The sequence below is a fragment of the Dryobates pubescens genome, chromosome 9 (assembly GCF_014839835.1).
Source record: "Dryobates pubescens isolate bDryPub1 chromosome 9, bDryPub1.pri, whole genome shotgun sequence".
Classification (NCBI taxonomy): Eukaryota; Metazoa; Chordata; class Aves; order Piciformes; family Picidae; genus Dryobates; species Dryobates pubescens.
In genome coordinates, this window is record NC_071620.1 from 10,351,552 (window position 1) to 10,368,187 (window position 16,636).

A 16,636-nucleotide genomic window follows, 5' to 3' on the forward strand; every position below is an offset into this window, starting at 1 on the left:
CCTTAGAGATCCATCTAGTTCCAAATCCTCTGCTCATGGGCAGGGACACCTTCCAGTAGATCAGGTTGATTAAAGTCCTGTCCAGTCAGGCCTTGAACACTTCCAGGGAAGGGGCATTTGCAGTTCCCATGGGCAGCCTGGTTCAGTGCCTCACCACCCTCACAGGAACTTGTCCAGGACTGTGAGCATGCATGGTACTTGCAAGGAAGGGGATGCTGTACAGTCTCACCTCAGACAGTACAATACCCATCCTACACAATCCCCCATATCACCTGCCCTGCAGTATACCTGGAGAGTCCTGCTCTGGTCAACACACATGCCGAGGCACAGGCCAGCTCTCATGCTGGGGCATCCTGTGTAGCAGGCAAGTGACATGGGAAAGGAGAGAAGAAAGAAGCAAGGATGGTTATTTGCAGGTTAGTCTGATCCAAAGCTGAACTTAAGCTGCCACATGAGAGGACAGCTGGTGAAAGGGCCATGTCTCCCGTCCTAGCCCCTGAGGGCATACTAGACATGGATCATCAGTGGAGTGCACCATGCAAATAACAGCCTACCCACAGGGATGCAACTGCAGACCTGGGCACTAAGATCTGACTTGAACGCTGTACAAATTCACTCTTCACATGTTCAGCCTCAGAAAAGCCCAAGAGACAAAATCTTTTGCTTTAGGAACAGACAACAATAAACAAATGCAACTGATTACATTTGTGCTTTTTGCATGACACAGCCCTTTGAGGCAAGGATGCTAGAAAGTGATTCTGCAGAGAGGTGTAGAAGGGAAGAGTCTCTTCAAAAGAGATTTAAGCAGGTAATGAGAATGATGGGGTTTTGTTTAAAGGTCAGTATTCCCATAGTAGTAGTTTAGCTGATTGATCCAATCTGTGCACATACACAGACAGTAACCATTGTCAGCAGATCTTTTCAGAAGAGGGAAAAAAAACCACTTCAGCAGTGACCATTCATTCATCATCCCTAATAAGGCTGAGAGTATCACAGTAAGTTTTGCAGTACCACACAACATGGAGACTGGGTGCTCTGCATTGTATTCAGACAGAATTTCAAGATAACATCCACCACTTATCTTCCAGAAACTACAAATTCTAAAGGCTTTGCACAGATAGCCAAGATGACTATCTGTTTTCCTAAGCTATAAACAAAGTTCTTCTGTAGTATATCCCTCCACAGAAAGAGACACAAGGACCAGTGTCTGCCAGCAGAGCCTCTGCCAGAACAATACTGTGTTACACTGTTTGATGAACTAACAGTTTTAACAAGCAGATGAGTTTTCCATATGAAGTAAATGACTCTGACCTATGTATCTAATGCAAATACTGCCTCTACTATTGCAGAAGTCAGATGACTGGAGGGTCCAAGAGAAATTAAAATCATTTAATCTGAGAGTGCTAATTATGACTGAGAGAAAACCCTAGAAAGAACAGCACATTTTATTTCACAAAGAATAAGCTCTGTCCCAAGATCCATCGAAGTATCAGCCAGCCACTACAGCTGTCTGCAGCTATATAGCTGTCTGCAGCTAGAGGACAAAAAACATCCAGTGAAATATAATACAACAAGCAGAAACCCTGAGCAAAAACAGATCCTAAGAAAAAAATAGAAAGAAAGAAAAAAAAGAAGGAAAAAAGCAGAGCTTTCTGATAAAAGTTGTGTTAAAGAAAAAGAAACTCACAACTAGTTGACCAAAACTGACACAGGCTGACCAAGGGCAATCAACTAAGGTTTTTTTCTCCCCAGGGAAGATTAGAGGTCAGAGAAGACAAGGGAGTAGGATCATGAGGATTGTTTACTTGGAAGGATGCTATTTTCTGAAATGGAAGAGTTATTTGCAAGCAAAAGGGACCAATTTTTTTTCTTTGAATTTTAAGTTTCAGAAAGTTTACAGGATTGAAAACAAAGCCCTATGTTTATGAGGTGCCATCCCTTGAGTTTATTGCTGGCTTTGATTTCAGGCTATTGTAATAAGAAAACATCAAAGACCAATATTTAGCCATAAACATGAATTATGTTGGCCTGCTACTTTTTCCCATGAAGTAAAAATCTTGAGCAGAAAGAACAGCAAACATGCTCATCCTTGCATAGACTGTAATTTCTGCTTACCTGTGAGACATTCAAAATGGGGAAATCTAATCAGAACTGCTTTATCAGGGAGAAGAAGAGGAGGTCAAGACAGTGGAGAACACTTAATGTACATGGTTTTGTGCTGGCTGATTTCATCTAGGACTTCAGGGCTCTACTGTCACATACATGCCTGTGTTTCTCTGTTCCCTCATTCTCCTCCAGCCATGCCTCTTGCTCTGCTCCCAATCTCATAGTGGTTTTCACTAGTGGCAAGGTGCCACCGACCAAGCAGATGTTCTCTGCAACAAGTTCTTGCCTCCCCTTCAAGTGGTTGCGCTTGCCCCAAAGCAGCTCTGCTTCATCCTGATGATCAAGCTGGTGTAAGTGTGGGATTTAATCTTCTCTTCAGTCCCCTGCTCAGCTCTTGCTGTTTTTCCCAAGACGCAAGTCAAAAGAGCAAGGCAGTCTCTCTTTTGTTTACTCTTCATAGGAACTCCATGACAGACACAATTTTACTACCTTCTCCTCTAAACTTTTTCCCCTAAATGGCATAATGCCATACTCCTGCCCTTGTATGTACTCCTACCCTGTTGTATTCTCCCCTTTCACTCCCCTATAAAAATACAGCCATGCTTTAATACCTTCAGTTCTTAGAATAGCTTTGCACAAAGTGACACAGTGGTTCCTGGTTTTTTCATGCTTCTTGGGCACAATGCTTCATGTCTCTGCTTTCCATTCAAAGAACAGCCTTTGCAACTCCTTCAACCCACTCCAGTGGTCTGTCTGTGAGGCTCAGTTCAGAGCAGTACTTTTCTGCATCTACTTAGAAGACAAATCTAGTTTATTTCTCTGTCCCCACTGCTCTCAGATAAACTTATGTTCATGAGACACCTCCTATACACTCTCTTCACAAATGCTCAGCTGCCAGCTCAAGGGCAGCTTAAAGCTAAGCTTACCCCTCTTCCTGCTTCACTTCTTTGACCCTGTCTTCCCCAGCACCTGTAACTCCAGTAACACTTGTCATCCAGGTAGTTGTATATATCTATGTGCTAATTACCCAGACCTTTTCTGTCCGTCATCTTAAATCCATGGACACCATTCAAGTATTCTTCCACACAGCGGGACTTTGCCTTGACAGCTGCTCTGAGCTTTCCCCAAGCTTTCCTAAACACTAGCTTGCCCCATTATCAACCAACTATTTCTTAGTTGGTGGTAGTCTGTGAAAATAGCTATCCACAAAAGCTTTTTCCTAACCTGTTCTTCTGAACTCGTCTTCCCTTTCTTCATCACTCTTGCTCCAAAAGCTCCTCTCCTATCAGGTCGCCCATGCGGCTGCTTTCTCCCTACCATCGCTCTCAGTAAGCACTGCCTGCAAGCAGCAAGCATGCCCGCCTTCCATACTGCCTCAGCTCTCGATATTTAATCCCACAGTGCTGTTCTCCTTCAAGAAAGCCTTTAAAATAAATCTTTGTCTTAAGTGGCTGGTCTGCCTTTCCAAAAAGCAAATCTCTTCCTTCTTTTTCTTCCTACATCTCTGGGAACAAACCACAGTCTGTTTGCAAAGGGTGTAGACCAAGGTAGTTCTTTATTTTAAAGAAAAGGCTGAGCACCACACACACTATCTACATCATCACACCACTCAGATTTAGCACAAATGCAGCATGACATGCATACATCCATGGCACATTACCATCACCACAAGGGGGGAAAGAACATTTGGCACCTTGCCATCCAGAGGGACAAAGGACCACTAAATCAGGAGGTCTGGTCAACATTACCAACAGCAGGCAAAGCCATGGGCCTAGGCTCTAGTACAGGTCCATGGCAAAAGCAAACCATTTTCTGAATATTTACTAAGAAAGATGTCTTCATGGTTACAAAACACTTGTAACCAGTAAGGGCTCTGGCTGGTTCAAACTTATTTAATGCCCTTTTACTTTCTGCCAGAGGTTTCCCCATGAGCTCAGGGCCAAGAACAGCTGCAGAGAAGTAACCTGATATACACACACACCTAGCCAGACCGGTTGGGGACTGGGAACAGCTGTACATGATGGAAGTGAGAGGGATGCCCCCAGGGAGGGTGGCCCTAGGGCTGGTGCACCACACCCTGCCCCAGACACTTCTGCCTCAATTAACTTCAGGAATCTCCAATGAGAACTGGACTATATGTTGTGGGAGACATTGCCTTCACTTAGAGGGAGGGAATGTCTCCAAAAGCACATTTCATCTTTTAACTTCTGGCCTGCACTGTAGAAGTAATTAGGGGCAAGCAATCAATCCTTGGAAGACTTCTTCTCAGTTACTAAAAGCTCAAATTAAGCATGTGCAAAGTCTCTTACAAAGGGAATGATAAGGGAGTTCTGAAGAAAGCACTATTAATTGCATCCCTGGAGAACTCCTTGGAGGTGGCTAGTCCTGCAGCCTGCCAGACAGAGCCTCCACAGGTATTTTAACCTCACATAAGAGACATTCCTTTTTAACTTGGCTGTAAACAACTTTTCAACTTTAAAGAGCACCTCAGAAAATTAAAGATCCATTGTTTAGTGTCCTTTAAGACTGTGTCAGTGTGGCGAGACTAAAATTCAGAACACTACTCATAAGACAGACTGGCTGGACAAAGTTTTAAGGAGATCAGAAATTCCCAAGTCACTAGGCTTAAAATGATCATGAAAGCAAAGGTGAGAACCTGGAGGCAGGATCAAGAAGAGGAGAGTATCACAGTATCACTAAGGTTGGAAGAGACCTCAAAGGTCATCAAGTCCAACCTGTCACCGCAGACCTCATGACTAAACCATGGCACCAAGTGCCACGTCCAATCCCCTCTTAAACACCTCCAGGGATGGTGACTCCACCACCTCCCTGGGCAGCACATTCCAACAGCGAATGACTCTCTCAGTGAAGAACTTTCTCCTCACCTCGAGCCTAAACTTCCCCTGGCACAGCTTGAGACTGTGTCCTCTTGTTCTGGTGCTGGTTGCCTGGGAGAAGAAACCAACTCCCTCCTGGCTACAACCACCCTTCAGGTAGCTGTAGACAGCAATAAAGTCTCCCCTGATCCTTCGCTTCTCCAGGCTAAACAATCCCAGCTCCCTCAGCCTCTTCTCATAGGGCTTGTGCTCAAGGCCTCTCCCCAGCCTTGTTGCCCTTCTCTGGACACATTCAAGAGTCTCAATGTCCTTCTTAAATTGAGGGGCCCAGAACTGGACATAGTACTCAAGGTGTGGCCTAACCAATGCAGAGTACAGGGGCACAATGACTTCCCTGCTCCTGCTGGCCACACTATTCTTGATGCATGCCAGGGTGCCATTGGCCTTCTTGGCCACCTGGGCACACTGCTGGCTCATGTTTAGGCAGCTGTCAATCAGCACCCCCAGGTCCCTCTCTGTTTGGCAGCTCTTCAGCCACTCTGACCTCAGCCTGTAGCTCTGCATGGGGTTGTCGTGGCCAAAGTGCAGCACCCAGAACTTGGACTTGTTGAATGCCATCCTGTTGGACTCTGCCCATCTGTCCAGTTGGTATGGGAGGTGCTGAAACACAACACAACTCATGAGGATATTGATAACCACCTAGTTACCAGAGCTAACACTCAAGCCTGTAGCATATCAATAACTTTGGGAACACTGACAAAGAAACTGTCATCTTTCCATAACTAATTTTTTTTTTTAATCCCTCTTTTTTTTCCCTCTGTTATGCAGGATCTGAAATTGTAACTTGAGCACCAGAGCATATCCTCCTCCATCCCATCCACTGTGATGCCAACTAGCTCAAAGCATGTGCCTGAGCCTACACTCTATCTCCTACAGGCTCACATAGTGCCAGTATGCAGGTCAGAGAAGATAGTTGCACTGAGCTGGTGCTTCCTGCAGCTGTCACCTGAACAGAACTATCACAAAATAACTTATCTGTGCCACACCTTCTCAGCTGAGAAGCGGAGAGCAGCAGGCACGCACAGGACCAACTGTTGTGGCTCAGCTGCCGCATGCTAACTTGTTAAGATGTGGTCACCTTCTCTCAATCACCTAACTATTTAAAGACTTACATTTACTAGGTATGACCACTCCAGAAAGTCATCCTACTAGGAAAAACCAAGATTTGTAATAACAGAGGAGCCAAGAGCTTAGTAGATGCTATTTAGCACATCAGAACAAATACAATACCTGCTGTCAGAAGCTCAGCAGACTGGGAGGGAAAAGAACAGAGGGAAGACTTCTTAAGAGACTAATGTTTACAGTCTTTCTCCTGACACGTTTTGCAACAATCCAGACCAACTCGTATTGCTTTTGCTGTGGCATATTGTCTTCATTTGAGAGAGGGAAGCATTGCGGTTTTCTAAGTCCATGCCACATTTGGTTTGCATATAATCAAATATGTTTTGAAGCTCAAAACCAGAAGTTAAATCAGCTGGTTATGGGGCTTTTCACTGCACTTATTTTAGTTTTATTCTAGGTATGACAAGAATGACCTTAACTTGGAAGAATCTAAAGTACTGCTTAAAAACTTAAAGCAACTTAAACTCTATTTTAACATCCTGTAGGTTTAATGAAGTGATGCTTTTTATCAGTTTTGAAGCCTGCTACATATGGAAAACATTTCTTTAAACTTCAGAAGGCGTGTAAGGCCTTCAGGGTTAGAGTGAAATCAAAGTACAAAAGGCTGGAAAAGACAATTTGTAGATCTCTCTCACTTAGTCAACACCAGACAGAGAAGAACCAGACCTTTAAAATCTCTTTACAGGAGTCTGGTAAAAGCAGGTTTGTTCCTACTGCTATTGCTACAGTTAACACCACTTGATGTTTTACTTTAGACCTTTCACACACACAAGGTGCCCACAGACTGCAACAGGCAGTCCTGTGGACATGCAATTCCGCTGAGCAGTATCAGCAACCTCTGGAGCTGGGCCTGGGCTGCGGGAAAGGATGTTAAAGGCTTAAAACAGCTTTGTTAACATAAGCACAGGTACACTTCTAAGGAAAAGAGATGGCACCCGAGCAGGACAAACCACCCACAAGCTGTTTGGATATTACATCAATTTATCAGGTGGCAGGCTTGCTGAAGCAGTGACCTCTACACTTGCCCAAGAACAAAAATCATTTTATCATCTAGTGACTTCATAAGAATACAGAGCATAGCTGACCTCAAACCCACTCTCTGCCTTCAAGGTCCAGAACAGTATCATACCTATACTCTGGATGCACCAAAATATGATTGAGAATTTATCCATCTGAACAAGACCATTTATTGGAACAAAGTAAAACAGAGAAGGGGGTGTGGGGGGAATGGTTATAGTTATCTGGATGCATTTATCTCATTGGGTTTGTTTCTAGTAGGAAGATGTTAGTCACATTGTTGTTAATTTGTAAATCAGTTTTACAGTGCAAGAAAACTATTAACACAACAGGAATGTCACAGCCAGCTCTTGAGTCAGTTGGCCGTGTTTCTATACTCCTCAGCCATCATCAGAGGTTCCGATTGTTCAGTAACAAAAAGGGTGGGGGTCTTTTTTTTTCCCCAAAAAGATGATTTATCAGGGAACCACAACTGCACTTACCCACTTCTGAACACATGAAAATTAATTCTTCCTCGTACATACAGTTTACAGGACATAATATACCAGTACTAGAGAAATACTTCTCTGCTGCTTTTAAGCCAAAAACATAAACCTGTCAGTTTCAAAGTGGAACAAAAAAAAAAGCCACACTTTCACAAATACTTCAAAGGGTTGCCATTTAAAGGCCTAAGGCAACCTCGTACCTCTACTATTCCAGAATATCCAAGTGACTGGAAAAGAAATACACACTTGGGCTGATAGCTGCCCTCCTATTTGAAATGCTGTATATACAAAACAAGGAAAAGAAAATCATCTCTTTTCACTCAGAGCAGGATGAAAGAAGATCAGCTACCTGGAGCTGTAATTAAAGATAAGTCTCACCATTAATGGAGGAATTCCTATCTGAAAAGTATTTGTTCTTCTGTAGACTTAAATTCACAGGGAAAGAAGCCTGCAACCCGCTAAGGAGAGAAAATGAAAAGGAGTTTTGGGATCTTATGGCCACAGGCAGGATTCTTAACAAAACAAACAAAAAGAACCCCACACAGTGCATGTGCTGGAGCTCTTGGTAAAAGGGAGGAGGAGAGAGAAAGGGTCATCTGGAAACCTTTTTCAGAGATTAGAGGCAATTTCTTCAGAGGGGACAGATACTTCACTTGTCACCAGACAGGGAATGGAGCCAGTGAGTACTAGACACGTGAGAATACACAGTCCCTCTAAGCCAGCAAGATAATGTGTTTTCAGATCCTGCCTCAAAAGGCTGAAACATTAATCCTGAGCTACACAGACAACACCTAGATAAGAACTGAGCTTCTAAAGTATTCTCCTGTGAACGACAAGAGAAGAGGGATAAGGTGTAATTACAGTTCAATTAATATTTTCCCAAGATATGTGCCAATTTCTAAGCAGATTTGACTTTATCCTTCCGCTTTCCTATCATGCAATAAGTTTTTAAGTGTTTTGATTATAAGGCCAGCTCTCAGGGGAGGAGACAGAGGAAGGGAGGAAGCACAGAGCCTGAAGGAAGAAGACTTCTTAAAGCAGAAGGCTAGAGCAATTCCTATCACTGCCACATCTGAAAACAAGAGGTGTGCACAGATGTCTGCTGTGCCGTTTTCCCCTTCAGTGTTTGCTGCAACACAAGGATCCAAGGGGCTTCTGCACTGCCTCACAGGTGCCCAGAGAAGAAACAACCCAACTTACACTGAAAAGTATTATACAGCACCAAGAAGCCCATTCTTCTGCAAAGACATGTAGGTAGAGAACATATTACTGCAAATGTTTCCATTGGGTAGTCACAAGGCATTAAAATACCCACAGACATGAGCACTGGGAGCTGAAGAGTGCTTCAGGGCCACATTCCCAGCAGGGGTGATCAGTCAGATTAGGTTCAAGGAAGGCATAGGATGGTTTAACCTGGATGAAATGTGATCATCCACAAAGCTCACGTGTCTACAGCACAAGAAAAGAGGCACCGGAACAGGTTGCAGGTGCCCCCTCCCTGGAAGTGTCCAAGGCCATGCTGGATGGGGTTTTGATCAACCTGATCTAGTGGAAGGTGTCCCTGACCATGGCAGGGGGGTTGGTACAAGGTGATCGGTAGGGTCCCTTTCAACTCAGATCTATGGTTCTAATACCACCTGCAGCTTTTGGTCCTTCAGCACAAGAAGGATGCTGAAAAACTGGAGTGAGTCCAGCCATCAAGATGTTCCATGTACCCTCCCCACACCCTCCCCACCAAACACACTTCTTTTTTTTTTTTTTCTTCCTATAATTCTCTAGCACACATCAGGACTCGTAAAATTTAAGCATACTTAGGGATTGCCAGAGAAGTGTCTTGCTTAGTATGGTAATAAGGATCTAACAAACTCACCCCTCCCAATAATCAAGGGCACATATTTAACTGTCAAGAACTTTCTTTAAGAGAAAATAAAAGAAATTCAGGAAATCCAGGAAAATCTTGGTCACTTTACACAGAAGCACTTTCTCAACTGTGATTAGTGCACACCCCAGCTGGATGGCGGTTTATCCTTAAGGAAGGAACCACCTGGTTAGCATTACAGAGGCAGTGATATCAAACCCCCAACATTTGCAGACCATCCCCCATCTCGCTCCACATAGCAATTTTTTCCAGAGTTCCTTCACATCCAGCTCCATCTTCAGACAAGGAGAAAAGCTACTTCACGCTGTTGTGTAAAAGCAGCATGCTCTCACACCCAACTCCTCCACTAAAAGGGATTCCACCTGCCCACGGCCCACCACTTCCCCAGCCTTTGAAATGCCACCTGAGAATCCCTTGATCCGCAGCCAGGAGCATGCCCCAGCGCAGAGGCTGAGCTGCACCCACCTCCACTCACCTGGTAGCCTGCGCTCTCAGGCGATAGCTGCAAAATCATGAGTTCTCAGACTCAACTTTCAAGTTCTCAGGCAAGCCAGGACAGGCTTCATACTTACAAAACAAGCAACTAAACGTTTTAAAGGCTGACTACGTACAGCTTCCAAAAGCAGTATTACTGAATCCTTTTGTTTCCCTGGCCTTAGGTAGTCCACCCAATAAAATGGAAGACTATCTCTAGATGATCACAGCAGGACAACCAAGTGATCCACAGGGACAAGACAGACAGCATCCTAACTGACCCTACACAATTATTAGGTTTTTAACAAGACATATATGACATTCATACAGTACCTCGCCAGGTACCACTGGCCAGAGCTTTTCTCTGGATCAGCTTCTAACCACAGATTAACTCTCTAAGACACAACCTGCAAGCTTCACAGACAAAAGGAAACAATCTTGCAATGTCAGTACCGACCTCTGTTTGCTAACAACCTGCAACAGCCTGCTACATAAACAGTCTAGATGTTACTGCGCACAAATCATACCGACAGCAGAGCCCCACCAGCACCAGGAAATTCAGCAGCACAGCCTCCAGTGACTCTTGCTGTGTGTGTTAATGGATCATCACTGAATGTAAGCCCTCGGCAGGATATTTTGAATTCAGCCTCTATTTTCAGTTTCCTTCCAGCGCAGCATAGTTCATTAAAGTAAGTTCTGGGCTATCGGCAGCAACAACCCTGGGCTACAGAAGCCCTCCAGTAAACCCCTTCCACCCACACAAATTTATTTTCCTTCTCTCCAGAAACCTACAGTCATTTGTACACTCACAATGCCCTTAAATCACTCTGTGTCTATACAACTACATAGGATTCACTTACAGCACTCCGGCAGCTGTAAAGGAGGCTAGGAGGTGTTCATTTTAAGGTTGCTTTTAAATTGTTAATACAATAAACTCAGGCTATGGCAATGGCAGTATTAAAGTAGAAGAGAGAGGATGAAGTTAATTTTTTTTTAGCTGTGGTCACAGTTTTAGTTTGAAGCTCATACTGTGCATGAGGTCTAACTTGGTAACTAGCAACCAGGATCTGGATCATTTGGTGGCCACAAGGGCTGTGGCTGGATTACACCTCAGAACAAGTACAAACTGAACTAAAACTTTCCAGCAAGGGACGCAGGATGGAACCTTCCAGGCCAGCTCTGCCACTTCAAGTGGCAACAGGAGGTTAGAAAATAAAGGCCTCAATCCACACTTCAGGTGCTACATTTAGAATTGACTAGAGAGTCCCTTGGATGCAAGGTAGCTATCCCACTGAAGCCATCTCATCATCCTCAGGCCTATGTGTTACTCAAGGCTGTTTCATCTGAACGCAAATACAAGCAGCACCAAGGGACAACAATTTGGAGCACCAAGCATAAGTCCCAAAGACATCATCTCCAATACTATCTCAGGTGAGGAATGCTGTGCATAATTCCAGGACACACTAACGCTATTCTGTACTCTCAAGTCCTGCCTACACCATTTACCTTCTGTGTCTATAAAACACAGGCTTTCAGGGAGATTTCTCAGTTTTGCTTAAACGCTACTGATTTGTGCAACACAGAGGTGGCAGGCAAGCTTTGGAAGCACTCGTTAAACCAAGAATGACCAGAGTCCCTCGAAGAAAACTCAGCAAGACCAACCATGGACACAACCGATACCATCACTTGAAGATGCCGAACTGCGGCGGAGTGCTGTTTTCGTAGATGACCTGCAGCCCCCATCACCATCCCCGGCAACACGAGGCTGCGGAATCCGGCTGTCTGAACGCGGGTGCCAGCACCCCCTAGTAACACCTGGGAGAGTGAAGATTCCAGCCGGCCTCGCTCCGGCTTCTCCACTGCGATCTACAGCAGGATTTCGGCGCTGCCAGCATCGGGGCGAGCGGGGGAACCCGGTCCTCCTCGCTCCCACTACTCTGTTCCTCTTGTCAAACCGCGCCGGGGAACCCAACCCACCCCCCCAGGAGGTGGCCGAAGCACCTCTGCGGCGTGCTCCCGTGGCTGTGGGGGCAGGAGCAACCCTGGACCGGCACTGCCTCAGCTCTCCCACCCGTCTGCCGTCGCCCCCGGTCCAAGCCCCAGCCATCCCCGCAGGCGAATCGGCAGCCGCTTTCCGAGCTGCCCCAGAAAGTTAGCGCCGAAGTCACCGCGGCGAAACAAAAGATCGAGCAGGAACGGCGGGCGCGAGGCCCCCGGCGCCCGCCCGCTCCGGCCCCGCTGCCGTCCCAGGGGCGGGCAGGGAAGGGTCGCCCCGCCGCCGCCTCACTCCGGGCAGGGGCGGCTCACCGGGGGCGAGGCCGAGAGCGGCGCCTGCAGCGGGATCCCGCCTCTCTGCGAACTGCCGCCAACCGTCAGCGCTCGCTCTCCGGTCTGCGGCTGGGGCTCGGCTCCGGCAGCGCCGGGTGGGGAGGCGTACGGGGGAAACGGGAAGGGGGGAACTCCATTCATTCTCGGAAAAGCCGCCGAGAGCGAGCGGGGCAAAGGCACACCCGGCCGCCGCCGATCGAGGCCGCGCCGCGCTCTCCTCACCTTACTCTTCACTTCCACTGCGCTGCACTCCAGATACCGCAGAGTCTGAGATTTGTTGAAACTCCGGTTCATCTTCCCGGCCCCGCTGCCTCCCAGCCCCGCACCGCCGCCGCCGCCGCCACCCGCCCGCAGCGGGCCGCGCGCCCCCGGGCCGCCCCCGCGAGCCGATCACCCCGCTACCGCTCGCGCTTCGGCCACTTTGTCCCGGCGCGCCAATGAGAGCGGCCGCTCCGCCGGCCTCGCGCTCACGGCTCCCAACAGCCGCGCGCCCGCGGCTGGCGGCGGGCGGGCGCCTGGGGCCGGCAGGGCACGCCCACATCCACGCCCACCCGCCCCCGATTGGGCCCGCCCAGCCTCTCCCCTGCCCCGCCTCTCCCCTCCCCCGCGTGCCGCGGGGTTCCGCTCTGGGCCGGCCCGGCCCCACGCGTGTGCAGTGCGCGGCTGCGAGGGAGCCGGTGAGGCTGGCGGATTCGGGCAGTCCCAGCAGAGTAGCCGGAGGTTACCGCGGGCATTGCCCCCAGTGCCGTTAAACCGCAAGGCGATGCAGGGCCGGCCTGCCGTGCGCGGCCACACACTCCCGAGGGCGAGCAGTCATAGGGGCTGGAGGGGCTGCTCGGGCGCCACTTTAAACCATCGACACGAAAGGCTGGCAGAGGTGTAGGCTCGAAATAAAACCGCCCGATGTTAGGCCCCGGAGCTTGGCAGGCCTGTGCACCTGTCAGATTTCACGGACACTGCGTGGTCACAGAATCACAGAAAGGTGGAGGTTGGATCTCTGAGTGTCATCTAGCCCAATCACCTGCTAAAGCAGGATCACTCAGAGATGGGTGCACAGGAACGCATCCACACGAGTTTTGAAAGTCTCCAGAGAAGGAGGCTCCACAGCCTCTCCTGGCAGCCTGTTCTGGTGTTCTGTCACCCTCAAAGCAAAGCAGTTTTCCTTAAGTTCCAGTGAAACTTGCTGTGTTCTAGTTTGTACCTGTTGCCCCTTGTGCTACCACTGGGCACCACTGAAAAGAGGCTTGCCTCCAACCTTTAGATATTCATAAGCATCGATAAAATCCCCTCTCAGTTTTCTCCTTCCCAGGCTAAGAGCCCCAGGTCTCCCCGCTTCTCCTCTTTGAAAGAGATGCTCCAGTCCCCTCAGTGTCTTTGTGGCCCTCTCCTGGACTCTCTCTAGTGGTTCCCTGTCTCTTGAACGAGGGAGGACAGGAATAAGCTTAGTACCCTAGGTGCTGCCTCCTGCTCCCACTGCCAAAGTCATTTAAGATGCAGAGGTGCATCCAATGTAGCACCTCAACTGTGATGTGGCAGGCCTCCCAGAGCACAGGGGTGCTCAGAAAAGCCCAGTGTGTGCCATAGAGACCTGCATAAACTCTCCAGACAGCGTGACTATTCATAAAAAGCATTGTGATCTGGAAAGTGCTGCAAGTCATTCATTTGAGACCACAGATCATCAGGTTTGCACCACTCTCTCCTGGAAATAGATCAGTGGACTTCCTCTCTCTGCTAGCTGCCCTTATTAACTAGGTAGGTTATTAATTCGAGGATCTTGAAGGAACTTAGTTCTTTCCATCTTCTGCCAAGGACCTTTATAATTCTAACAGACCTTTTTCCCCTTCAATTTCTTTTACTCACCAAGAGCCTTTGACAGTAATATTTCCTACATGGTCCTGCCCAAAACATCAGTCGTGATGTAAAGAAGCTGAGGACAGGGCACAGACCTGTGCAACCAGTTCTGTGCTGCTCAACATCCCCTAGGATCATCTGTGCATCTAAGGAAGGAGACTAAAATCCTAGCAGACATGACAGATCACCCATCTCCCCTTCACCAGACTCACTAGGCAGGTGCCAATGGCAGTGACAGGGAATACCCATGAATTTAGGGGCAAAAAATAACCCCACTGTGTCTCCCAGTGTGAGGATCAAAGCATTTGCCCTAGTTATAAACCAGCTCCAGCTTACTGATGTATCTAAAATGCATATTTGCCATAGAGTCTGGGCTTTCACTGTATTTGGAAGGCATGCTGCAAGTTAAACTGGAAAAATAAATTCTAGACAGCTGTGAAAGGAAATGTTTGCATGAACTTGATCTTTCCCTCTTTTTATCTTAGCATGAGTAATGCAGTGGCTTTGCTTTCCCGCTGTGATGGCCAAGGCCAAGTTGTGAAGATACAGCATCTCCATAGGATGTTTCCATTTAAAGGTGGACCTTGAAATCCAACAGCTGGGTCCACATGGTTTAGTGGTTCAACATCTGGAGCAGCAAGGCCAGTTCACTGCAGTGAAGTTAATCAGTAACTGAAAGACCAGTTTAGTCATGTAAATCCAGTGAGGGAAATACTGGTATTACTTGCATCGCTAGGAGCATGAGCACAAATTTCAGGTGGGATGTTATTCCAGCCCACCTGTCCTCCCACTGACCCTTGGAAAGGGACTTTGCTGTTTGCATTACCTCCTGGGTCAGGAAAGAGCCCCAAGAGTGCTCCTAGGCATTTCATGCATGTGTTGATGTGGTTGAATTCAGAATCACAAACACAGAGAAAGAAAAATCTGTATTAATTCTTTTTGCTTTGAATTTTTGGTTTGTTTGTGTTGGTTTTTTTCATAGCAGAGAATAAGTTCTCAACAGATGGCAATCAATAAGCAATTTAATTTTAGTCTTAACTTTAAATTTGGTGCTTCTTGTATTTGTGATGTTCATTTGAGAAGCACAGATTAAACTCATTTGTCTTTTATTTATTTATTTATTTTGTGCCTCCTTCAGGGAGTGCATATGCTTCATTACCATCTCTTTTATATTAACAAGGCCTCTTCAAACTAATAATGCCTACCAAGCTGTGTGTGTAATGGGAATTCAAAGAAAATGAACAAAATATTTGGGGGGTAAATTACAAGCTGGTAAGTCATGCTGAATTTGTAAAGAATAAGGACACAGTTTGCAAAAGTGTAAGATGGGGTTGGTTTACCAGCAGGGCTGCGGGAACTCCCTCTCTCCCTTTGCCGTCAGCAGCAGCCACTGACGGTCTTGTTCATATTTCCACCGCCACATGAATACACAATCCTCTTCTCATCTACCCTAGTCTTTGAAGCTCACAGGTGTACTGAGGACAAAAATCACTGTATCTGGGGAGTGGAGCTACTGTTGTTTCTATTTTGTCTATCTCACAATAATTTAGAAGTGGTAGATCACTGCCTCTCCTGGATTTTTTCATCGCCTCATAAAAAGATCTGCTTTTGTGCTGTTGCATTCCTCCCTTTTTCAGCCTTCTGTTAAATACGTTCTGAGGAGGAAAATACCCTCTTTACACCTCCAAAGAGGCTATTCAAAGGTTTTTTGCAAACTACTTCAACAAAATTTGGCTTCTGCTGCTTTTTCTCAGTTGATCTGTTTGCCTCTCTAAAAAACTCCATCAGTACACCTGAAAAAGATATTTCAATTCCCACTTTCTTTGGTTTGGTTTTAATACATGTTGCCAAGGCTTCTGCTGCTTTTTCTTAGTTGATCTGTTTTCCCCTTTACTCCATCAGTAAACCTGAAAAAAGATATTTTAATTTCCATTATTTTTGTTTGGGTTTTAATATATGTTGCCATGACTTAAAATGTAATGATGAGCATGCTTTTAAAATACAACTGTTTTTCTTAAAGGATATCCAATTTGAGTTAAGTATCCATTTTTTCCTGTAAATTAAAGTAAACAATGCTCATTCTGATCTGGGGAATGATCAGCTTCTGGATAGTTCATTGATTAGGCTAAGGTAGACACATGCATGGGTAGAAGGACACAGTATGAAGACATGGCTGTATAATTAGTAGAAAAAGCCAATGTAATATGTAATTATGCATGAAATATATTGTTGTCATTTCTTCTTATTATTTGTTACTATTATTTATTAACATATTCATTAACATAAAGCCTTGAGCAACCTGGTCTGGTAGGAAGTGCCCTTGCCATGGCAGGACGGGTTGGAACTAGATGATCTTTAAGGTCCCTTCCTACCCAAACAATTTTATGAGTTTATTATTATATAATAATTCATTAAAAGTGAATGCCCCTCAGTGAAGCTTCATTGAAACTGAGGTTTAGTCCATTTCTGTAAATTCA

General features: G+C 46.3%; 1 protein-coding gene across 1 annotated transcript in view; it reads right to left on the reverse strand.

The window, feature by feature from the left end:
* Positions 1-12,623, reverse strand: part of PARD6G (par-6 family cell polarity regulator gamma) — a 79,072-nt gene extending 66,449 nt beyond the window's left edge. Inside the window, exon 1 of the mRNA XM_054164381.1 lies at positions 12,531-12,623. Coding sequence (XP_054020356.1) covers positions 12,531-12,602 — 72 coding nt within the window. The 5' untranslated portion in view covers positions 12,603-12,623. The remainder of the gene's footprint in view (positions 1-12,530) is intronic.
* Between the last annotated feature and the right edge of the window lie 4,013 nt (positions 12,624-16,636).